The sequence below is a fragment of the Sebastes fasciatus genome, chromosome 2 (genome assembly GCF_043250625.1).
Source record: "Sebastes fasciatus isolate fSebFas1 chromosome 2, fSebFas1.pri, whole genome shotgun sequence".
Lineage (NCBI taxonomy): Eukaryota > Metazoa > Chordata > Actinopteri > Perciformes > Sebastidae > Sebastes > Sebastes fasciatus.
The window spans coordinates 28147225-28172436 of record NC_133796.1 but is presented as its reverse complement, the minus strand read 5'-3'; the positions used below and the strand labels follow the sequence as shown (position 1 = coordinate 28172436).

At 39.1% G+C, this 25212-nt stretch overlaps 2 protein-coding genes across 4 annotated transcripts in view; both read left to right on the top strand.

Annotated features, from left to right (window-relative positions):
- dennd5a (DENN/MADD domain containing 5A) overlaps positions 1-16287 on the top strand; it is a 38832-nt gene extending 22545 nt beyond the window's left edge. For both annotated transcript variants that reach the window (XM_074616999.1, XM_074617007.1), the window contains 17 exons: positions 95-310; positions 406-640; positions 2162-2312; positions 2457-2550; positions 3229-3360; positions 4774-4926; positions 5067-5154; positions 5246-5333; positions 8267-8395; positions 9184-9305; positions 9399-9544; positions 10775-10893; positions 10989-11170; positions 11381-11463; positions 12058-12181; positions 13133-13301; positions 14762-16287. In XM_074616999.1, the coding sequence (XP_074473100.1) occupies positions 95-310; positions 406-640; positions 2162-2312; positions 2457-2550; positions 3229-3360; positions 4774-4926; positions 5067-5154; positions 5246-5333; positions 8267-8395; positions 9184-9305; positions 9399-9544; positions 10775-10893; positions 10989-11170; positions 11381-11463; positions 12058-12181; positions 13133-13301; positions 14762-14945 (2415 nt within the window). In that variant the 3' untranslated portion in view covers positions 14946-16287. The remainder of the gene's footprint in view (positions 1-94; positions 311-405; positions 641-2161; positions 2313-2456; positions 2551-3228; positions 3361-4773; positions 4927-5066; positions 5155-5245; positions 5334-8266; positions 8396-9183; positions 9306-9398; positions 9545-10774; positions 10894-10988; positions 11171-11380; positions 11464-12057; positions 12182-13132; positions 13302-14761) is intronic.
- Positions 16288-17459: 1172 nt separating this feature from the next.
- sinhcafl (SIN3-HDAC complex associated factor, like) lies at positions 17460-23217 on the top strand. 2 transcript variants are annotated; one of them, XM_074617031.1, is made up of 6 exons: positions 17460-17598; positions 18625-18787; positions 19308-19407; positions 19502-19616; positions 20724-20874; positions 21004-23217. In XM_074617031.1, the coding sequence occupies exons 2-6, from the start codon at positions 18660-18662 to the stop codon at positions 21200-21202; spliced, it is 693 nt and encodes a 230-aa protein (XP_074473132.1). In that variant the 5' UTR covers positions 17460-17598; positions 18625-18659; the 3' UTR covers positions 21203-23217. The 2 variants fall into 2 exon arrangements, with proteins under 2 accessions (XP_074473132.1, XP_074473122.1); XM_074617021.1 differs by having other exon boundaries at positions 20721-20874.
- Positions 23218-25212: the final 1995 nt, after the last annotated feature.

Here is a 25212-nt window from a genome sequence, read left to right as displayed (position 1 = left end):
GTTTCTTTTCTTTATCTGACATCTTTCTCACACACTTTTTTTTGTTTTCTATCCTTTCTTTATTTTGGCGTTAATATATGCTCGTGCACATCAGCTGGAGGTGAGAGAGGACGCCAGCAGCATTAAGGACGTGCGCGTTCAGTGCGACGAGGAGGAGCTGAAGATGCATCAGATCAACATCCACGTGCGCGAGGTCTTCGCCAACCGATTCACCCAGATGTTCGCCGACTACGAGGTGTTTGTCATCCAGCCAAACCAGGACAAAGAGTCCTGGTTCACCAATCGCGACCAGATGCAGAACTTTGACAAGGTAAATTGTTACAGGCAGTTCGTTAATAGCATAGCATCGTGAAGGGTATTATTTTGTATGACATTAAATTCCACCTTCTTAATTTGTGAGCGCAGGCCTCCTTCCTGTCTGACCAGCCAGAGCCCTACCTGCCCTTCCTGTCACGTTTCCTGGAGACACAGATGTTTGCCTCCTTCATCGATAGTAAGATCCTCTGTCACGATGATGAGGAGAAGGAGCACACGCTGAGGGTGTTTGACTCCCGTGTGGATAAGATCCGCATGCTGAACGTCCGCACGCCCACGCTGCGCACCTCGATGTACCAGAAATGCACCAACATTGAAGAAGCAGGTAAGGAAGAAAGATCTTTGTGGATGTGGAATAATTTGATGCTTTCAAAGCACCAAATATTGTTCTCAAATGTATCAATGTGCCCCAGTTCTCTGGACCCGTCTCTATCTTGGGAAAAACTCAACTTGAGGAAAACTCTGTGATTGGTTAGCACTGATAAAGCCACATATTTTAGTTTGAAAAGGAATAGCTTTAGTAAAAATGGACCTGTGTAATGTTGAATTACGACCCTGCGTAAAGCCAAAACACTTCCAATTTAAAGTTTGTGAATGTAATTAAAGAAGACCTCAAAACTCCTTTAATTTGAGCGTGGTCATAAGTTAATTTGAAGGTGTGAGCTTCTGACAGACTTGGAGATTTGCTGTCTTTAGTTCACTGACTGGTAATTACTGTCTTGTTTGCAGACAACCTGCTTACAAAGCGATATGAAAAAGCTGATTTTGTCGCTCCTGGACCTCATGCCATTGGGCTCGAGAACGACAAGACTCACCTTTGTAATATTTGCTCTCGTTACCTCAAACGTCTCCGGGTGGCAGCTCTCTGAATATGTGTGCAGTGCATTACCTTAGGTACACTCATAGCGGACGGATGGACTTCCTTTGGACTTGTCTACATAGTAACTATTCACTTTAACTCAGAACACACTATAACAGTGTTTTAATATAGTTCGGAGATGCTAAATGTGTTTTATTTACTGATCACTCTAAATTTGAGAGTCCTCTGTGAGATCCTTAATGCTTTGCATACATGTCAGTTTATACAAAACTTGATGACCTTTATGTTATTAAGAATTAAATGCACTATCACTGAAATGTATGGTGGGGATCTTGCAGCATGCAGGTGAATGGGTAATAAATTCTTTTCAGGGAATCAAATCTTTGTACCTGTGAATCTCAGCTTCAGACAGTGAACTTTTGGGTTCTGTGTGTGTGTTTTTATCTATTTAAGGTCTATTGTATTTCTTTAAACTCGTGGGTGCTTTTGTTAACACGGCCCATGTGTGGGTGTGCTGTTAATCAGGCATCAGAAAATCACTGTCTAAAGCTGCATTCATGGGTGACTTTAAAGAAAAAGAAAACATCTATTCTGAGCCTTTATTCTTCTTCTGGTTCTGTGGGTGTTTGGGAGGAGATTTTCTATTTTAACTTGTTCTCTTTCTTCTGTTGTCAGTCGCTTGCTAAAAGAGAAATTAGAGATTCTTCGTCACAGTTATCCTCGTTTCTTAACACAATTAGCTACAGAAAATAATGAAAATCTTAGGCGGATGATTGGTGAGAAGTAGGGACGCACCAAATGGATTTTTATTTAGCCGATACCAATAACCGATAGTTACCTGCTTTGTATGGCCGATGCCGATAAGATAACCGATAATTTCACATTTTTATATTTAAAAAAATAAGTTTATAACCTGTAGTTTATTATGGTAAATAAAATTAGGGCAAATTAACAAGATGAGAATGATGAATGCATCCTGTAACCCCACCGCTGACCTCTGCAACCCCTCATACATCTCCTCCGCAGAGAAAGCCATTGAGATGAGAGTCATGAAGATCGACCACACCGCCCTGCACCCCCACCTGCTGGACATGAAGATCGGTCAGGGGCGCTACGAGCAGGGCTTCTTCCCCCGACTGCAGTCTGATGTGCTCTCCACCGGGCCCACCAGCAACAAGTGAATATTTCACATTAATCAAAATTGTCCTGTAATTTATATTCATTTTGAATGAACCTTCGACGTCTATATTTAAATCTGAGAATGGCGGCTGTCTAGCGATGTTTCTTCTATAAAGTTGATGTGTTGTTTTTTGCGTTACAGATGGACCAAGAGGAGCGCTCCCGCCCAGTGGAGGAGGAGGGACCGACAGAAGCAGCATGCCGAGCACCTTTATTTAGACAACGACCAGAGAGAGGTGAGTGGTCACCACAGTGTTTTCTTCTCTCGGCTCATATTCATACAGATTGACTGCCTGAGCTCTGTTGTCTTTGTTCATTTTGCATGACCTGTTTGCTTTATTTTTGTCTTGGCTCTCACCATCTTGTCTGCTCTCCCACCCTCCTCTCACACTTCTGGCCACTACTGTCTTTTCTCTCTGCCTCTCTTGTACTCACGCTCACGTCACTCTCAGCATGTAGAGTGTTTGTTTCCGGAGCTGCAGCTCCTGCTGTTTCTTGACTACTACTGGCTCTCGCAGTCCTTCAAGCCCTGTCTAAAGTCGGTGACTGTGGACGTGGTATGTGTTGGTAATCTGTGAGGCCTTTAGCTTTCGCACTGGGGCCACATGAATCTGTCCACCCATGTGATCTTTACCTCCCTCTGCTTCCTTCACCGCCTGCAGCTGAGATTTATCTCATGATCCATGTCACTTTCTAGCGCGTAAAAGATATAATCTATACATTTGTTTTTAAATTATTAACATGTTTTGTTTTAGAGTTGAATACTTTTATTGTAATAGGCTTGATTCGACATGTAGTTATTCTAGTAATCCTGGTTTCTCTGTAGTAGTCGCCACCAGTAAGCTGGGTTGTTTTCTCTGAAAGAGCGTTTCCTGTTGTGGTTAGCTGACTGAACTCTATCTGTCTTTTACTAGAAGTACATCCAGGAAGCCAGGAACCTGGGCACAACCATCAGACAGCCCAAACTGTCCAACCTGTCACCTTCTGTCATCGCTCAGACGAACTGGAAGTTTGTTGAAGGGCTGCTGAAGGAGTGCAGGAACAAGGTTTGTGTCTGACTGACTGACTGACTGTGTGCTGCAGTGGATTAGTTTTGCTCTGTTTGTGCTGTGATCTCAGCTGCATTATTTCAGTTGAAAATAAGGTTCATCACATTTTTACACATTTTTAAAGGTTTGTTACACAAAGCAATTCAGAATGAGCACTGCAGCGGAATAAAGTTAGCAGAGAATCTCTATCTTTTGGAGTTATGACCGACTTTCTAATGTCTGCATTTAGTTTCCAATTATTAATCATTTCAAGTGTTCAAGTGTTGAAGCTTAAATTGTATCATTTCAGTATTTGGTTAACAGCAGAAAGCAGAACATAATGTAATCACAAAGGATGACAGAAAACATTGCACCATAGCATGTAGATGAGTCTTCTGTTTGTAAGTTATTTTTCCTACTACACACAAATAGATATCAGAATTTGCTAGTCTGAAGTTAGCAAACAGCACAAAAAAAAAAATGTATCTAATTATTAGGCCTAGTCCACACATACACAGGTATTTTTGTAAACAGCGTTTTTCCTTTTCTCCTTCGTTCTCAAAACAAAAAATCCCGTCCACAGAAGCACGTTTTTTTTTTTTTAAATCTCCGTCCAGATGAAAACGCAAAAACACAATTGAAGCGCTGTCAAGACCGGTTGGCAGGTTGGGCCACACACTGCATTGGATAAGTAGCAGTGACCTCCGCAGCGCATTCTGACGCCTCTATTCCTCAATATAGTGGAAGAGTAACTGTACATTTATGTGTAAACATGAACATTTTGCTACTTCCGCCGTTCATGGATGCATTTATGCAGCTGTTGCACAACATGTCGCCTCATTAGTGGCACACTCTGACACTACAAGCCAGAAACTCTGTTTTCCCTTTCTACACGTCAATACTGAAAGCAGTGGGGTGCAGACCTGTGGCCCTTTGCTGCATGCCATACTCTCTCTCTCCCCCTCTCACAACTATCACTGCAACTATCTAATAAAGGCAAAAACAGCCCAAAAATTAACTTTAAAAAAAAAAAAATTATGTTATGGTCTTTCATCCACACCCAGACACCGTTTTTGGTCACTGAAAACTGAGTTTCTAAAAATCTTCACCCTGGCCGGAAGCTCCGTTTTCAGTGACCAAAAACGGTGTCTGGGTGTGGACGAAAGACCATAACGCATAGAAAAGGCTACGTTTAGAAAAAATCCTGTGTACGTGTAGACAAGGCCTTAGCTTGATGTCTTTGTCAACTAAACTTTGAGTAACAACAGTGTGTGTGTGTGTGTGTGTGTGTGTGTGTGTGTGTGTGTGTGTGTGTGTGTGTGTGTGTGTGTGTGTGTGTGTGTGTGTGTGTGTGTGTGTGTGTGTGTGTGTGTGTGTGTGTGTGTGTGTGTGTGTGTGTGTGTGTGTGTGTGTGTGTGTTTTTCTCTGCAGACCAAGCGTATGCTGGTAGAGAAGATGGGTCGGGAGGCCGTGGAGTTGGGTCACGGAGAGGTCAGCATAACTGGCGTCGAGGAGAACACTCTGATCGCGAGCCTCTGTGACCTGCTTGAGAGGATCTGGAGCCACGGGCTGCAGGTCAAACAGGTCAGGAAAAACAACATTAACGCAGTCACTGTTTCACATGATTGATCCTCCACAGCTGGCGTGGACACACCGTGGACACACACCATGGACACACAGCGTGGACACAAAGCACAAATAATGAAACTAGTTTATGTTTTCAGGGTAAATCTGCCTTGTGGTCTCACCTGCTGCATTATCAGGAGAGCAAAGAGAAGAAGAATGCAACGCCGGGTGGTTTGGGACCTCCAGGTAAACGGCTGAAATCACCTGATAAACAAAATGAATTCACAAATAAGTGACTCTTGTTGCAATTACACATCTTTTTTTTTCTCCACACCAGGGTTCATTCATGACACAGAGAGACGCAAATCTGATGGTGGTGGATCGGCCATGCCCCCTCTTAAAATTTCCCTGATCCAGGACATGAGGTGAGGGGGACCGGAGGTTATTTAGACGTGAGCTAATGAGGAACTCAATAAAGTCTCGCTTGATTTCACCCAGTCTACCGTAAGCTGATTTACAAATGTGTTGGCTGCTGTCACTATCAGAGGGAAGTCAGTTGGACTAAGACTGCCCCCTTGTGGTTGACTGTGAAACAAGACCTACGTGGAGTTTACTATGTTGGGAGTTTTCTAAGTGGGGTCTATGGATCCCCGGAGGATCCTCAAAGGATTTTCTTGTGGTCAAAATTAGTAATAATTTAAGTTATCCCATTTAAATGTATAAAACCAATTGTTTTTTTTATCATTCTTACTCTAGTATCTCCACACATAGAGACGAGGCAATTCAACAACAATCAACAACAGATTGAATTTTCTCCTTGAACAAAAAAAAGCAATTAAATTTCGGCCTAATTTTTGTCTGTTTTAGTTCAGTGACTAAAACGTTATTGATCCCATGTCTCAGATAAACAAGGGCTTCTTCATAGCTCTCACAGTATCAGTACTAGATAAATGTGATGCTTCAGCGTTTATTAATTATAAAGGCATTTTTTTCTGTTTTCTAGATTTGCAACAACTTAGTTATATTTAATGTAGTGATGTAAGTAATGAGTTTAAATGCAGAATATATCTGCAGACACCAGTGACGCCACTGTAAAAAGTTTCATTCTGTCCTGGATAAGATTCACTCTTCTGTACCTGAGATATCAATTAAAATAATTCAGCATGGCAGTGACAGAAAACATAGAAACTACCACAACATTGATATTAGTAACTAATATTCAAGACCACTGGTATTCCAGAAACACACAATAATTTTATATGATATTGTTATCGTTACACCACTATTATTATATATTCTCTGACATTTCTGTCCATAGTAGTGGTTCTGTTACATAAAAAAACCTCTTGTCCCTTTTTATAGTATTTGTTTGGATACTATTTGTCTACATTAGATAATAGACAGTGAGATATGTGACTGGAAAGAGAGAGGAGATGACATGCAGACATGACCAGACCAATTAACTAACCCTAACCCACCATCCCAGACCCCTAGGCCAACCTGATGCCCCAGTTTACTCCAGACTTTCTACTCTAGTATATTCATATTCATGAAACCTTTCAAAAGGCTTTCAATAACCCTGAGAGCTCCAGCAGCAGCAGCAGCACACCTGCATGCTTTAACACCTGTGTGTGCGTGTGTGTGTTTGCGTGTGTGTCGTCGTGTTATCTACCGTACCCAGCCAGAGCTGAGGAGTCTGGGCTGGTGTTGCTGGAAGGAGGCGCAGAGTGAGTCTGTGTAACAGCACGTTACTTCCAGCCTAATTACTCGACCCCCCGCCAGTCTGACTGAGAACGAGAGGAGGGGTCATCTCAGGGCACAAACACTCATCTCTACTCTACAGATAGATACACCCTCCTCCACACTCGTGCATGATCGTAAACACACCAGCAGCCTCCCTTAATGAGTTTTAATAATTGATCATATTGTCTTAACAGGCGGTAAAATATTTTTAACTTAAAAATGATGAGTTAATATAACAATTGCTCACATTTAGAGATGATGGCAGCACCTCTTATCTGCGTTACCCTGTGCTTTCTAGGTAAGACAGTTAGCAATGATGGTGCATATAGTAGATGTTTTTCTCTGTTTCCATGGAGATACCGAGCGGAGAAAACTGGGTTACGTGGTATGAGGGTGGATACAGGGAGGGGGATGGAAGTTAGAGGAGGAGACACGACGAGCTCTTAGTAGACGAAGCTTGTGGCACAGGTGGAGTGGAAGGGAATGTGTCTGGACATCAGAGTCTCGACGGTTGCTCGGAGCGATGACACGGGACGACGTCTCTTTGGTTACAAATGCCACTACAGAGGCACACTGAGCCGTTTCTTTTACTCGGGAAAGTCAGAATCATGATGATCATTAAGATTTGTTTTTTAGACAAGTATGGATAAATCATATATCTCCAAGTCAGAGTTTTTGAATATCATTTGTAGTGCCCGAAACAATTTGTTTATTAATTGATTAGTTGATTATTTTTCATTTATCAATCAAAAGTACCCAACATCCACTGGTTGCAGCTTTTCTAATGTGAGGATTTGCTGCTTTTCTCTGTTTTATGTCATTGAAAATTGCATATCTTTGGTGTTTTGGACTGTTGCTCTGAAAAAAACAAGTAATTTTATGACGTCTCTTTAGGTTCTGAAAAGTTGTGATGAGCATTTTTCACTATTTTAAGACATTTCATAGACTATAGATTTCATCGATTGAATGAAAAAGATTGTTAATGGCAGTCCTTAACACTTGTGTATTACATATCGGTGTAAATCACAAGTTCCATCACAATACGATGTTCTATCGATTCTTTGGACAACCATACGGTATTTGCAGATATCAAAAAGTCTGCCACGGTACGATTACGATTAGATTTAATTCAGGGACCTGCGATCGATATGAGATAATATCATATTTCATATATGTTTAACACAATCAGTTACATTTATATCAACTCAAAAAAAGCAACTAAAATATGATTTGATCATTTCATTACTGGGTTCTGTAGGAAGGAGGTGCGCTTCGACGGAAATGGTGAAACAAACGTTGATCATTGAATTGATCCAGATGGATGTATCGTTACATCCCTTGTATTCATATCACCACGGTGGCTCCACTGATAGACTAAATGAAAGAACTGACCTAAATAAAAGTACTTGATTGATGTATTTTGACTGAAACAAGTTCTCAATACTTAAATATGTCATTCATGCTCTTTTCAGAACGAAACCACAGACTGCATGAATATGTGCATCAACCGCATTCATTATTATCTGGTTTAATTTGGCCTACTTTTATGATGAAACTTATCTTTGCTTTTCTGCTGAACCTCTTCTGACCTCTCGACCTGTCATGTTATTTGCAGACACATTCAGAACATCAGTGAGATCAAGACGGACGTGGGCAAGGCCAGAGCCTGGGTTCGCCTCTCCATGGAGAAGAAGCTGCTCTCCAGACACCTGAAGCAGCTGCTATCAGAGCACGAGCTTACAAAGTGAGCAAAACACGAGTCAAACTCAGTTTCTGAGTCTTATAACAACATTTTAAAGATCACTGACTATCTTTTCCCACCTCTTGTATTTCCTTACCCTGACCTTCTTTCTGTGTTTTTTTTTGGAGGAATGTCTGTCTCATATGAAATGAGGATGACGTGTGATCTACACATGTATAATACATCAACTCTTTCGAAATTGCAAAGCATCATGCTGTAGTTCACCGCAGCGTAAATAATTCACAGCATTCTTTATAATTGATATCAGAGTGGTGAAGTGGGTCAGGGGGGGATTTCTGTCTGCCTTTGTGACCTTACATGTCATTTGTTCTACTTTATAACAAACACACTCACTTTGTTATCCAAAATTGATTTAACATCTGTAGGGCTGCCGTCTCTTAGTCTATCCATCGACTAATCGGTCGTTTTTGTCTCGGTCAGCTAAGATTTCTTTAGTCGATTAGTCATTTTCTATGCTTTTTTCATGCTGAATGAAACTTTTAAGCACTTCTCTGGTAAACACAAGATTTAAAGTGGTGCTTCTGTGTGATTCTTTGTGGAGAAACTAATTTTTTCCAGATCTGTTGATTAAATCAACTGATCGATTAGTTGAGTCTTAGTCGACTAAGATCTTCTTTGGTTGAGGACAGCCCTAATCATCTGCCATGCTGCTGCTGACACTGTTGAGGAATGTTTATCTGTTGGGCAACTTAACTATTTTAAAAATTATGGAAATCCTTTAATTTTTTGTGTCTAAGTATTAATGTTCATTTTTACAATCTTCCTTTTAGAAAACTGTACAAGCGGTACGCCTTCCTCCGCTGTGACGATGAGAAGGAGCAGTTCCTCTACCACCTCCTGTCCTTTAATGCTGTGGATTACTTCTGTTTCACCAACGTCTTTACGACCATCAGTGAGTCCTTGTTTGATGCCAAACAGCTCAACAACGCTGTCAATAAACTGCCAGTTTTTCTCATGACTCTCCTCTCTCCTCTCTGTCTCCCAGTGATCCCCTACCACGTGGTGGTAGTTCCCAGTAAGAAGCTGGGCGGCTCCATGTTCACAGCCAACCCTTGGGTTTGCGTTTCTGGTGAGCTGGCAGAGACCGGAATCCTGCAGGTCCCCAGAAATACTCTGGAGATCACTTTTGAGGTTGGTGCTAATTCTTGGACAAAGGATAACTCCATTTTATTACAATTTGGTTCTTTATTTTGTAGTTTTAGTCATTGTTTCTGTTGGTTATTATAACAGTGTATTCACCACAGTAACTGCTACGATGAAGTTTAAAGCAGGCTTTACGCTCGCCGTAGTGTTCCTGACGCCAGGGTGCGCGAGTGAATAATTACATCATCATGTATAGTGTGTAAAGCGTAAAGGCTCCGCAAGTTGTCACAGCACCTCTGAATTTTTGTTACTAGGCGCCTGCAGCGCACAAGGGCTTTTTTTTAACATGACTGCCACAATAAGATAAAAGCAAATAACTTAAATTAAGAAGTAAAATAATGAATTCGAAAGACGGACAATTCGTTTTGAAATGCTTTAAAAGCAGGAGATCTCTATTTCACCAGCCGAGTCAAATTATTTACAGGATATTAATCCTTTAACCTCATTGCACAGAAAATTGTGCGCCCAAGTACGTCAGGTCAAAGTTGATCTTAGACGTTGGTCTGTAAACTGTATCAGATGTTTACAACAGACAGTTTGTTTTTTCGTCCATATAAGTTTGGTAAAATGGTGAAAAATAATGATGATGATGATCATTTAACTTCCTTTTCATGTTGGACAACAAATTATAGGTAACTACAATTACTGCCTTGTGGTTGTATGCCTCCACCAACCGGTCAAGTTTGTGTGAAATTGTTATAAATAGCATATCAATTCTTGACTTATGACCAAAACCGTGAGGTCACAGTGACCTTTAGCCTTTTGAAGTGAACGTTTATGCCAAATTTGAAGAAATTCCCTCAAGGCGTTCCTGAGATATCGCGTCCATGAGAAAGGGAGAGACGTTAGGTCACAGTGACCTTGATTTTTGACCTTTGACCACCAAAATGTAGTCAGTTCATCTTTGAGTCCAAATGGATGTTTTTACCAAATATGAAGAAATTCCCTCCAGGCCTTACTGAGATATTGCGTTCACAAGAATCGTACGTACAGACGGATGTACAGACGGACGGACGGACAACCCGAAAACATAATGCCCCCGGCCACAGCTGTCGCCAGCGCGGAAGCATAAAAATTAAGATCAAAACTATGAAAATAACACCAAGTTGTAATAAGCCAGAATTATCCTTTAACGATATGAGCTGATGTCTTGTGTTTGTGAATTAAACGTTTGGTTTGGGTGTTTGACATCACCATGTCTCTCTCTCTCTCTCTCAGTGCCAGAACCTGGGTAAGCTCACCACGGTGCAGATGGGTCACGATAACTCGGGGCTCTACGCAAAGTGGCTTGTGGAGTGCGTTGTAGTCCGAAACGAGATCACGGGGCACACTTACAGGTAAGCGTGTCTTTTGAGAGAAATTCACCTACTGTAATTATAGTTTTGACCGCAGGGTTCTCAGATATAATGAACAAAATGTGTGCGTCGTGCAGGTTTCCGTGTGGCCGGTGGTTGGGGAAGGGCGTGGATGACGGCAGTCTGGAGAGGATCCTGGTGGGAGAGCTGATGACCCCCAGCACGGAGAACGATGAGAGGATGTGCCGCACACCCCCGATGCAGCAGTCACCTGGGATGATGAGGAGGTTTGTTACCATCTCGCCAAACAGCAAACCAAGTAAGTTACTCAACTTCACAGTCATCTGTACCAACTCATAATAATAGTGGGATTTAGATTTGTTGTTATATTCTAATGCTTGAAGTCTTGTTCTTAATACCTTCATTGTTAAAAATTCAAACTCAATGACAAATATGTTAAAGAAAAATTCCCTTTGTGTGCTCGTATTGTCTCACAGCATCTTTGTTTGCCTTCTTTCTTCTCATCCAGAGTTAAACACAGGTCAGATCCAGGAGGGAGTGGGAGAGGCCATCAATGGGATCGTGAAGCACTTCCACAAGCCGGAGAAGGAGGTGAGAGACGGCAGTCTAGACGGGCCCCAACATGTACTTCTATTATTCATCACAAATGAAGAAAAGCAGCTTTCTGCTCCGGTGGTCCCCAAGCCCCTCAGTAACTGAGGGCTATGTGATTTCATTCACATTGTTAAAACATATTAAAGGAGAATTCTTGCTGGTTTTCAGAAGTCGACATTATACTTGATCATTTTTTTCTGACCTAGAGTTATTTTCCTCTGTCTTGAAGGCACTTATATAAAGCACCGACACTGATAATTATTAGTTATTGAGGCACATGAGGTGATAGTTATAATTCAAAGGAGATGCCTATTGTAACGTAACTGTTGATTATAGGTTTTACAAGTCATTCTTTGTGTAGTCAAAGCACAAAGGATTTAAACAGGGAAATCCCCTTCATGCTTTACTCCACCTCTTTACAGTACTGACAGGACAACGTAGGGAGGCTGTTATTAAAGCTGTTATTTTAATGGACATAACTGAAGAACTGTATCTAGAAAGTGCTCCATTTATTTGTCATTTGTGAGAAAACAACGACCTTATTATCAGTTCTAACTTCATGCATTTTCCTGTTGTTTCTGCTCTCCGCAGAGAGGCAGTCTGACCCTTCTCCTCTGTGGGGAGTACGGCCTCGTCTGGGCTCTGGAGCAAGTTTTCACGCACGGTTTCAAATCTCCCCGACTCTTTAAGAATGTCTTCATCTGGGACTTCTTGGGTGAGGACTTAATATCATTACCCCCTTATATTACTTAAGCCCATAAAGGGATAGTTTGGGTGTTTTGAAGTGGGGTTGTATAAGGTACGTATCCACAGGTAGTGTAATACCTACAATAGATGTAGGCAGTAGGCACGCCCCCAGTTTGGAGAAACAGACAGGAGCACCAGCATCGGAGCAAAGCAATATACTGCTGTGGACGGGGCTGGCAACAAAACATATTTTAGCCACCTAACAGAAAGGCCCACCTGAAAAAATTTATATTAGCTTAAGTGTACGCTATATTTACAATATTTTCACTGCTTTACCTCGCCTTGAGACAGCAACTGGGTTAGTTTGTTTGTGTTATTGTGTGACTTTTGTTAGTTCGGATTCCCAAAGTCACACAATAACACAAACAAACTAACCGATCGAGGCAGCGGTAGACCAGCAACTCCCGTGTTCTGCGAGGTAAAATTACAGGTCTTTTCAATGGAGTCTGGTGGCTTTGGCGAGAGCACAGATGGATACAACGGCTTCAGTTCCCCGTCAGAAAGGCCGTCTGACAGCAAGGTAAAGCGGTGAAAATATTCTAAATGTAGCGTACACTTAAACGGATATCAATTTCTTTAGGTAAGCCTTTCTTTTAGGTTGCTAAAATACGTTTTGCTGGCGACCTTGTCCACAGCAGTACATTGCTTTGGTTCTGTGTGGTAACTCCTGTCTGTTTCTCCTAACTGGGACGTGCCGACCGTCCTCAGCTGTAGGTAATACACTGACTATGGACAAGTGCTTCATACAACCCCACTTCAAAACACCCAAACTATCACTTTAAAGTGATATCCCACCCAAAATCTTAATGTTTTGACTATCAAACACTCAAGTACTCGGTCAAACAGACCTTCATATTACTGTGTAATCAATTATTAACCTATTTGTCTTTTAATTATTATAATTTTTTTGCTTTAACAGAAAAGTCACAAGTGTACTTTGAAAGTGCGGAGCAGCGGGAGGTGGCTCCAGATGAAAACTGGCAAACCAGAGTGCGCCACTTCTGCCGATTCATGCGCGCCATCAACAACACGTCCAGAAACATCGGCAAAGACGGGAAGTTCCAGATGCTCGTCTGTCTGGGTGCAAGGTAGGCCGCAGCACTCGCTAACCTCTTTAAACATTTGTTAAAGGAAGTTCAGTCTTCAGCATGGATGCGATGAAAGTTGTGTAGTATTTAGGCTGCAGAGTGACGTTACCCTTCTGAGCGTTCTTAAGACTGGGGGACTTTTAGGTATCAGGTTGGAATGGTGAGTATAGACATGGTTGCTAAGCTACATATGTAGTCTCTGTATCTACGTCATAACCCCTTAACGCACAACCATACATGAAGCTTAAGCCCCAAGGATGCAAATCAATCCTTCCTGCTGAAATGTCTTTGGCTACGACACTTAATCCCTCACAGTTGTAGAAGCTCTGCTCTGTATCTGACCCTTCATCCTGACCTGCAAGGAGCCAAGTGAAAATGATCTCTCCTTTGAGGATTCTTCAAGTATCAGATATTTTATTGGTTTCCTTTAGTTCTTCCTGCTTCTGTGCATTGAATGTGTGGTGATTTTATCCCTGTCTATTCACGACTCCTCTGTACAAAATAATAGCACTGCAACAATTAGTTAATTAATCCAATATTCAATCGCTAGAAAATTAACAACTTTGATAATAGATTAACTGTTAATGTCTTTTATCAAGAAAAGAAAAAAGCCAAACTTTCAATCGTTCCAGCCTCTCAAATGTGAGCATTTGTAGCTTTTCTCTGTTTCTCATTGTTTTTGACTCTTGGTTGGACAAAAAAAGTAATCTGAAGACATTACCTTGGGCTTTGGGACATTGTGATGACATTTGATAGACAAAACATCAATTAATCAATTAATTGAAAAACATTACAGAATAATCAGTAATGAAAATAATTGTTAATTGCAAGCCCTACACATTTTCAACAAGCTCACTCTCTCTCTCTCCCCTCTCGTCCGCTCTTCAATTTGTACAAACTCTTCGTCCATATACTTTTACTTAAATAAATACAGGCGGCCATCGAATTCAAAGACCTCATCAACATTGTTAAAATCATCTAAATGTTCAGCCAAGACATTGAAAATCTTTTAGAAAACACTAAGCTACGCTTTCTGTACTCCAACACAACAAACTCTGCCTGGCTAACACTCGTGTTTCTACCATGAATGTATTCCACTATTCCACCGTTATCTTACAGCAACACGTCACGTCACCAGATTTCAGAGACTTCTCCTTGAGCGAGACTCTCTCCATAATGTCAGATACTTATAATAACAATCAGAGCATGTTATGGCAAAAACAAGCACTTTGGAGTGGACGTAAATGACGGTGCCAGCTTGCCCCCATAGCACCATATTGCCGCCCGTGAGCGGCGGCCGTCTGCAGTGCTCTCCATCAATACTGGACCAGTTTCAGAAATTGTTGTCACTATTAGTCAGTTAGACACAAAAAGATGGGAAAATAGAGTCCAGGTTGAAAAATACCAAAGTTAACCCTTTAAGTTGTTATGTTGACTCCACGTGTGTCTTCTTCTCTCAGGGACCATTTGCTGCATCACTGGATCGCTCTGCTCGCAGACTGTCCAATCACTGCTCAGATGTACGAAGAGGTCGCACTGATGAAGGACCGCTCTTTGGTAAACTCTCTAATTCGAGTACTACAGACTCTGCAGGAGTTCAACATCACCCTGGAGGCTTCGCTTGTCAAAGGTGTTGGTATCTAAAACCAAACCAACTTCCCACCAGTTGTACCTGAGCAGGATGATCACTGGGGACCACTAAAAAGAATAACTGAACCTTTTATATGCAGGAAAAAGACTTGAACAAAGGACATTTTCTGGCTTATATTAAAGCTACTGTTACATTTGCCATATATTAAGTGCAATGAGCCTTTCAAGATATGTTGTTATTTTTATCCTCGATGATGTTGCCATTAGATGTTAAAAATATGTTTTCTATTATGAACCATAATTTTCACATTATTGGCGACTTGTGCTATAATGTTTTATTGAAAGGTAAATATTTTCATTGTTATCGTGAACTGCTGACAATGGCTATATTTAAGGGAAAGTGAGGATCAAAACTGTTAATATATTTTCAGAGAAAAACAGTATTATTTTGTTAAATCAGTCAAGTTGCTTGCTCTGTTGTCAACTCAGATTCCAATGTCATTACGCAGAGCTTAAAGCAAATGATGTAGAAGTATGCTTTATAAGTATGTGTATGACAGGGGGTTTGTAGTGTGGAAAGTGATTCACAAAACGGCTGTTACATTTGGGTCTTTCCTGAGAAATGTACAAATGTGCAGATCTTTTACATGGAATACCTTCAGCAGAGAACATGGTCCTTCTTGCATGTTAATAAGACTATGTGGCTTAACCCTGTATCCAGTGATGGACAGTATATTCAGTTGGATAAAGGAAAATATCCCAAGTCTTTGGCTTGTGTTTCACGCACAAATTCTCCAAGAGATGCTTGACCCAGCTTTCTGTGCAAAGTGAATCACAATGAAAGCCTTCATGTAAATACCACCAACCAGCCCTTTCCCCTACCCTCATCCCAGCCCTGACACTACATCGGCCCTCTTCTCTGAATTTGAACAGTGTGATGATCTGTGTAGACTTCTCCTCGTGATAAAGGATGGTCTCCTGCTTCCCATGTGAGGAGCAAAAAGGACCGCTCTTTCCCACTCCTGATTTTGTCATCATGGTTTCTTGCTATGCAATACCCACAACAGAAAATTCAACCCCCCCTACAAACTCCATACCGCGTGTCTTGAGGTGTTACCAGGGCCCTCCTCCGTTGCATACTTTGAACTTTACTGTGCAGAACAAGAGATTTAATATGTGAAGGACTTCTTTTCCGTGCCAACAACGTCTGGAATGACTGTGTTGTACTCGTCTGTGTACGACCCACACATGAGCATCTTGGGAGATATATATTTTTGTTTTCCAATACTGTTGTACATTTATTGACATAGCTGTGTAATGTAGTGTTTACTAAGTGAGCAACAGTGTACAGTGTAAAAATATATTAAGAATAAAGCATCTGTAATGCGTTAAAGTGAATTTAATTGTGTTAGTGCCAGTTTTTCATTAATTTATTTATCTTATCTGCTATATGTGCTTTCTCAGCTGGTTTCAGCTTCTTAAAGGTCCCATATTGTGCTCATTTTCAGGATTATACTTGTATCTTGTGTTTCTACTAGAACATGTTTACATGCTGTAATGTTAAAAAAAACACTTTATTTTCCTCATACTGTCTGCCTGAATATACCTGTATTCACGCTCTGTCTGAAACGCTCCGTTTTAGTGCATTTCAACGGAATTGCGTTGCTAGTCAACAGTTTAGGTCCATGTTTACGTCCTGTCAGCTGATGCTATTTACATACACTGCAACAGGAAATAAACTGGGACACATTTAGAATGTTTACGTTTAAAACCGTGTAATGGTCTAAATATTGTATATTTGTGACATCACAAATGGACAGAAATCCTAACGGCTTGTTTCAAACGCACAATTTCTAAATCCGGGCTGTGTGTATTTCTCCGTATATTGAGCGTTTTGATCGTTTAATAGTATTTATATACCACTAAAACCTGCTTTATAATATAAAAGACATGAATATCTCACTTTTTACTATATGGGACCTTTTAAATGGGAATATTTTCTGCTTTTATTAGTCTTCAATGATGGTAAATCAAAAGACTGTTGGTCAAACAAAACAAGCAATTTAAATATAAATATCCTTGGGAAAGTGTGTTTTTTTTAATATTTTCTTACAGACCAAACCATTTATTAGATGATGATAATAATATGTAGATTAATCAATAATGGAAATATTGTTAATTAAAGCCCTAAATTTAATTAAAACTGTTTTGGACAACTTTCTTTCTACTTATTAAAAAACAAAATATCACAATATTTTAAAAAAAAAATCACTTTTGTATCAAATATTTGAGACAGCAGTGATTTAACTGTATTGTGCTTAGTTTTATTCTCTCCTGAATGTGCTCTCAGCTGAGAAAATGTAAACAAACGCGTTCGCGCCATGTCAAATAAGCTGTTTTTCTTTAAAGCATCAGGCCAGATGGCTGCTGGGATATTGAGTTTGAAAGAACTCTTAACAACTGTGACGGCACAGAGATCTCCCGCTCGTTCACTACGCCTCCCATCATTCATGTTTTCTGACGAGTAGGCAAGGACCGCACCCATTGGTCGAACCCAGGTTCAAACTCAACGGCTGCACTCCTTATATGGTCATAGTCCGTGTTGTTATGCTAATGCTGCTCTAATAGACAGCTGTATGCAGCAGTAGTAGTAAGAGCATGCGCAGTGCGTCACTAGGTCACGGCGAAGATTCAAAGTTTTTGTTCAGTAAGTGCACTTTTATTTATCTAATACAGACACTGCATTAGAGGGATTTGACTGGTGTGTTATGTTTGTGAAGAGACTGATGGTAATGTTTTGTAGTGGTAGTCTGACGTGTGTTTTTCTCCAGTTGTTGCTATGAACGTACAAAGACTAACCGACACGAGAGAGCATGGCGTGCTAACAGCTAGCTAGCATGCTAACATGCTAACGGCTAACAACAATGAGCCGTATTTGGCGCTCTAGCGGGCAAAAGTTTGGATTTAAAGGGAAAGGATGAGTTCATCGCTTCTTTTTTGTTGTATTTTCCTCAAAATATTTGACAACCTACATGAATTACGCCAGGTTGATAGTTGTGTGTTTTTAAGACACAAATAATTGATGGAACAGCCCGGTAGCTTTTTGTTTCTTCACTTCACACAGAGAGAGACAGATAGCGCTGCTGCTGACCGCTTCTTGTTTCCAGTGTTTCCCTACAAACAAATCCCTACACTGAACAATGTCTAACATCGACTACTTTCATTGTGTTTGTGCTAGTAACCTCACAAAGTCTGCAAGGTGTTGAGAAGAGTAACATAGCCGCCATATAACGAGGATTAAACGCTGTGTTGTGGTGGGTGTAACGTCTCTGCCGTCTCTAAGGTTACACCGTGCGGAGTTTGGGAGCTTTCAGTCGTTACCGCGTCAAAATGTAACATTAATCATCCTTTTATGATTTGTTTCTTCAACACAACCAACTACATGAGGTTATAACGTTAGAGTAATATAAGTGTTGTCTGTTTTTATGTTGTTTTGGTGTTTAAATTCCTTTAAGATGCTCTGGTTGCTTTCATCAAAAAAGTTATGCCTTTCTAGTTGTTTGTGCTTTGTATATCTAAAATGTGAGTTTCATACAAGATGAGTTAAATTATGGGTTTAAAAGTGGCTTGGTTGTATGTCTGTGTGTGTTCGTGTGGGACCGCCCCCTTCTCAGTAGTAGAAAGCTGACTGCAGGCATCCACGGTGCTTATTATTACCGCTCTTTGTTTTCAGATTTTTTGCCATAACACCGACCAAACAAACAGACTATGTTTGGCTTTCACAAGTCAAAGATCTACCGGAGTAACGACGGCTGTTGCATCTGCAAGACCAAGTCCTCCAGTTCACGCTTCACAGACAGCAGCCGATATGAGGAGACCTTCGAGCTGTGTTTTGGGTAAAAGCTCTCATTCATTCATCTATTTCATATTGTGTTAATCTGTGTGTTTTTGCTTGTGTATGAACAGAAGATTGCATTGATGCATCAGGGTGTTATATTATTTTTTTTATTGGCACAAAAAGTACAATGAAGCAGTACAACTATAAAGAAATCAGTGTTTTACGTGTTTGAAACAGTGTTATCCTAGACCCATATTTCCTAAACCCCCCCCTGTTCCTGTTTGTAGTAATGGAGATAATGTGGTACACACAGAAAGTTTGGCAGTGTACACATGGAATTACATTGAATAATCCCAGAGAAGGGAAAACAAAAATTAAATAAATGAATAAAAGAAATAACAATAATAATAGTAAATAGATCGGAAAGGAGTATATATACCTACACACACCATATATATATGTGTGTATATATATATATATATATATATATATATATATTGTACATATGTATACATACACATATAAATTGCATCAGGGTGTTAAACTTTAGCAATGACCCTTCATTCATTTTTTTTAAGGCTGTCAGAAGATCGTGTTGGAGACATTTGCAATGCCTGTGTGTTGCTGGTGAAGAGGTGGAAGAAGCTACCTAATGGCTCCAAGAAGAACTGGAACCACGTAAGTGATGTCTGCTCACAGTAGTGAGAATCATATCTGTCAAATTGTCATGTTTATGGCTTTAAATTTTACTTTTGCCTGACCTGACTTTCAGGTGGTGGATGCCAGAGCTGGACCAGGCTTCAAGATGACAAAGCCCAAGAAGATCAAGAACGGTGATGGGAAGAAGAAAAGCAAGCTGAAGAAGCTTCATAAGTTAAAGAGACAAAGTAAGTTGTTTATATATATTAGCTCGTAATTTGCATGTGTTGAGAGATTTGTCTTATGAATAGATTGGAACTAGTCAGACAAGGAATATTTGTTGACTTAAATGCTCAAGAAAAAGTGCCAATATCAAAGTCAAACAAATACCTCACTCAGAGGTTTTCGGTTTGGTTTTCTTCTCAGTCTGATTTAAAAATGAGTGTTTTAGCAGCACCTTGTGGCTCTTTGGGTTAGGGCACACACTGTTACTGTAGTGTGAAACAAAGAGCCAGTTTTTAAAAATTAATTGGCAACATTTTTGATGATTGAAAAATTGTTTAATTTTTTTAAGCAAAAAAAATAAATTAAAAAATGAACTGATTCCAACCTCTCTAATGTGAATATTTGATGATTTTTTTTCTAGTTTTCTATGATGGTAAACAGAATATGGATAGACAGGAAGGCAATCCAGGCACTCCAAAATACTAAAACAAGTGGCAACGGGGAAGGAAATATGTTAAAAAGCCTTTACTGTAGTGGCTAAATCATTAAAAAAGCCAACATGTTTCGACCACTGTAGGTCTTTTTTCAGGGCATTCAACAAACAGACAAAGCGGATGTGGCCTCACCTACAGTATATGGCATCACATGATCACCAGAATCCTACAAAATATTACAAAATATCATGAAGAAATAACGCAGAAACAATTTATGTACCTCCATTAATGAAAAATACTCCTAGTTTTTGTAAACAGAATATGTTTGGGTTTTGGACTGTTGGTCAGATAAAACAAGCAGTTTGAATGTGTCAGCCTGGGCTTTAGGAAAGTGCTATGGGCATTTTCATTATTTTCTGACAGTCTGTCTAGAAAAAAAATCAGCTGATTAATCAATAATGAGCATATACAGTAATTGGTATTGTTGCCCTAGTTTGAATATAGTGTTTGTTGGCCTACTTTTGTATTTATTAAAAGCTAAACATTTCCCCAAATATTAGGAATGTTATTGAATTCCCCATCTCAGCATGGTCCCTTTTTGTTTTTAGTAAATCAGTTGAAAAGTTATTAAAACTTTAGTCAAGTATAGTCAGCAATTTACTGAATACATTTCTGTTTCTTTTGTTTTCCAAGCAGACTCAGATGCCCACAGTAGTACCTCCAGTGTGTCTCCGGCGCAGTCTCCCAGTTACAGCAACCTGTCAGATGATGGCTCAGACATCGAGTCCAAACAAAGACGCCCGACTCCCTCCACTTTCTCATTCCTGGACCGTTCGTACTGGAAAAGGTAAACTACTGCGCTCATTGAACAGCTTTGTGTTTGACAGTGCGACAAGAGAATTTTATTACGCCGTTTTGTCTTTTAATACGATGAATAACTCAAAGAGTCATCTTTCATCTGTTCATTTCCCTTTAGGCAAAAGGTGTGCTGTGGGATTGTCTATAAGGGGCGGTTTGGAGAGGTGATTATTGATCCCCGGCTCTTCAAGCCCTGCTGCAGCTCCAAAAAACAGAAGACACTGGTGTCCACGCAAGTGGCCACACATCTTCCAGACCCACATCTTCCAGACACACTTCCTCCACAACTCCCAGAAGACATGAAAGAAACCTGGTGAATGCTTTTGTTGAATCCCCCTGTAGGGTTATCCATGGCATCCACCTGGATTTGTCTCCAGTGGCAGACCTTTCATTCCCACTCACCCCACTAGATCAATTTGTTTGATGTTTCCTTTCCATGTAATGTTCCTTTTTTATATGGGTATTTTTTTTTAATCTTTTGTATAGAGTTGATTTTCTTTTTTTATAGAAAGCAAAAAGAAAAAAAAAACATGTTATGGGCATTAGTGTTATTTATAGGTTGAGGAAGCAAATTTTGTCAAAGCTCCGTTTCTGATTCAGAATTGTTTTAATTTTGTATTAAGTGATCAACGTTTTGTAAATATTTTGTCACCTTTTCATACATATCAAGACTGTTCTATTTTTTTTTTCATAATTTGTCTAATTGTAAATGCATATGAACACCAGCTATTCTAATACCAGCTTTTTTTGTGTATGTTGGAGTGGTTCTTCAACATGTTGCTGCAATGTTTTGTCTTATCTGTTTGTTCCACATGTGCGACTGCGTGAGTCTGTAGGATTTTAAGCACACAAATGGCTATCGGCTACCCCAGGGATCATTAGAACAACTGTTCTCTATGAATTTAATGAGCTTTTTAATGTTTGTATAGATAGGAACGCATAATTTCTCTGACATTTTCACAGTTTAAGCATGCTAGTTTGAAACACTCCATTTGAATTTTCTCCTTAGTTGGTGCACATTGACTCAGATAGATGTGGTTAGACCATGCATGCAGTACATTCCTCTGCCTTTTGGAATGACAAAAGTGATTTCTTTCTTTTGTACAGCCTCCAATGAAATGACAATACATGTTGTAAAGCAAATGTTTTTAAAATGGATTTTGTAAATACAGTCACAATGTTTGGCTCTTGGTACATCAAAACCTTTTTGAATTACAGGAATAGCAAACTACTACTTCTGTAAAAAAAAAAAGTTTTTTGTGTGTCTGAAAGGTGCTTAAAACACATGCTTTAAACCAGTTAATAGGTTTTTATCACATTTTCACATCTCAGACTTATTTCTGTAAAGGCGTGCAAAGCTGTAGCCTATGCTCAGTAGAAATATGTGTAAACTGCAGGGAACGGTAGATGTTTAATTGCCGCATCAGTGAGCTGCAATAATCCTTATTTGTTTAATTGCTAATGGCATGCAATGGTCAGAAACAGATCCTACAGGAAACACCTGACCTATGTTTTATGGTTACTAATGCTGTTGGAGAAAATGTGTTTATGATCGCCATTTCTGTAATTTATCTTCAGAAGTAATTGTCAAAGTTCAAACTATGCAGACATTTTGAATGTGATAAGTGCTCTGGGGCTGTCCGTCACTCTCGCTATTACAGTGTAAAGTGATGGACCCTTACTCAACCAAATTGGCTTGTAAAAAGCATCCATTATTTCAGCAATAATTTTACATTTTCCTAATCAAAATTCATAATTGTCTCAATATGTCTTATGTATGTCATGTAAAAATAATGCTCAGATTGCACAGTTTTAGCCATGGTGCATACTGTCTCTCAAATTAATACTGTAATGACACGGTTGTTTTTTTTGCATTATTGTAACCAATCTCAAACTTCATGAATTGACAGGCAATGCTCTGTAAAGTTGCTTAATATATAAACTTTTCTGCGGCAGGGTAGTTAAATGCTGAACATGTTTTATGATTATTATTAAAAGGAGAAATGCTGCTCCCTTTTAAGCTGGGAAATAAGCTTGTTTTTGTCCTTAGGGAGTTGCCATATTGTTTTTTGCGAGGTACATTTTGGGATGTGAGATGTGCCTTAATGAATTACCTGACCTTGTCATGATTCTCATGTAATTTATAATTATTTATTGCAAAATCTTTTTTTTTTAAACTGACATTTTGATAACTGGTGTAGAGCCTTTCAGAAAGTCTTTTTAATTTTGTGCACTTCCTTTGAACATGCAATTTCTATGTTTTTTAATACTTTTTTGTATACTGCACCACAAAGTAGATCTGTATTGTAATAAAAAAAATGAAAAGAAAAAAGTGTGATATTTGTGGGTCATTCCTGTTTTGCAGCAACATTTCTGTCCCCATGCACTACTTGTTACTAACATTTATATATATATATATATATATTTATATTTAATAATACATTGTATATACAGTATATAGCACTTTAAAATGTAATCAAAGGCACTTTACATGGTAGCAACAGAAGCAATTTACTCATATTTTCTTTAAAATGTGTCAAATATTTATAACAAATCGCTTAAATTATAGATTACGGTCTTCTTTATCACATAAACACAATAATGCACATTAAAAATACCTTTTTACTTTACTGACCTTTTTTTGGTACATATGCTCAATTTTACCATGTATATACAGTATGCATATATATTATATATATATATACTGTATATGTCCCCAGTAATCAACTTCTTTAAATACTGAATTTTTGAATTATGTTATAGGCCATGTTCTCTCTCTCTCTCTCTCTATATATATATATATATATATATATATTGTATTTATTTTTTTATTTATTCATCCATTTTTTTTTTTAGCTTTTTCATTTACCTGTTAGTAGTTTTCTTGCCTTCCAAAAAAAGACTACAATTCCATTGAGACAATTTTCAGGAAGTGACATCATTTCTTTGGAGGGCACTCTAAGGAGTCAAGTAGGGTGAGCATAAACTTTCACTTATGTCTTTTTTTCTCGATGTTTCATAGTGTGAATCTGTTTGTCACACTCTTAAATTTCCTGCCCCGTTCAGCTTTATTATGAAGAAAGTTGGTCCCATCAATAAAATGTAAAAAAAAACATATTTGATGTAGTTATTAAAGTTCTGTTAATGTGTAGAAGGGTCGCTAGCTAAATCTGAATCACTCACAGAGCTATGGCCAGGGAATGAAGTTAGCACCTGCCACCTGCCAAATACAGGGTAAATGTTGGCTGTGGCAGGTACAAATTTCAGGTGACCTGCCACCATGGCAGACAGGTTTTCCTTATATTAAGAAATATTATTTTAAAAAAGCAATTCTAAAGCCTAAATTAAATATTGGGTAACACTTCATTTTACAGATCCGCAAATTTCATGGTAATTAGGTGATAATTAGCAAGTAACCTATTTGAAATTTCTTTGGAATTACTGTCAAATTACCCCAAATATTTACCTCAAAATTTATCGAAAATTACTTTATTATAAACATCATTTAATAATTATATTCCGCTATTTCACAATAACTGGTAATTCATTTAATAAATTTCCAGGAAAAAAAAATACAAAGTTAATTGATATGCTTTGTTCCCATGTCTGCTGATAAATAGATAATAACTAGCAAATAATTTCTTTGAAATGTCTTAATTTTTTTCTTATTAGACAATAAGTCACACAATGGTGAGATTTGTGCCTGATCAGAAGTGTCTTCTATTAGTTTTCCACCTTGGAGGAAGAGCAGCCACTTCTCAAGCCTAAGGGCCCTATTTTAACCATTAAATATTATTTTAGCATATAATTATTAAATAATGTTTATACTAAAGTAATTTTCGATACATTTTGAGATAAATATTGGGGTAATTTGGCAGTAATTCCAAAGAAATTTCAAATAGGTAACTTGCTAATTATCACCTAATTACCATGCAATTTGCAGACCTGTAAAATGAAATGTTACCAAATATAGTCATGCAATAAGGTTACATGATATATTCCATAATTCTACAGTCTGGTACCACTAAATTAGTGTTTCTTTCTAGATTTCAGAAGTGGCAGACAGAAAAACATGAGTGGCTTCAGTGACCTGCCACAGTGGCAGGTGAGGAAAAAGGTTAATTTCAGACCCTGGCCAGGATGATGTAGCTAAAAATGTTCCTCCTTGTTAGCTTCCAATATAAACCAGTTCACACACAAGGATTATTAATTGAGATCCTGAGATTGGCCAATATGTTTTCCTGACAGCTAAACATGTCACTAAACTACTGTCACTGCAAAAATCCATCTTCTCTGAGGCCGACATGTTGATGCTAGTCATGTGTAA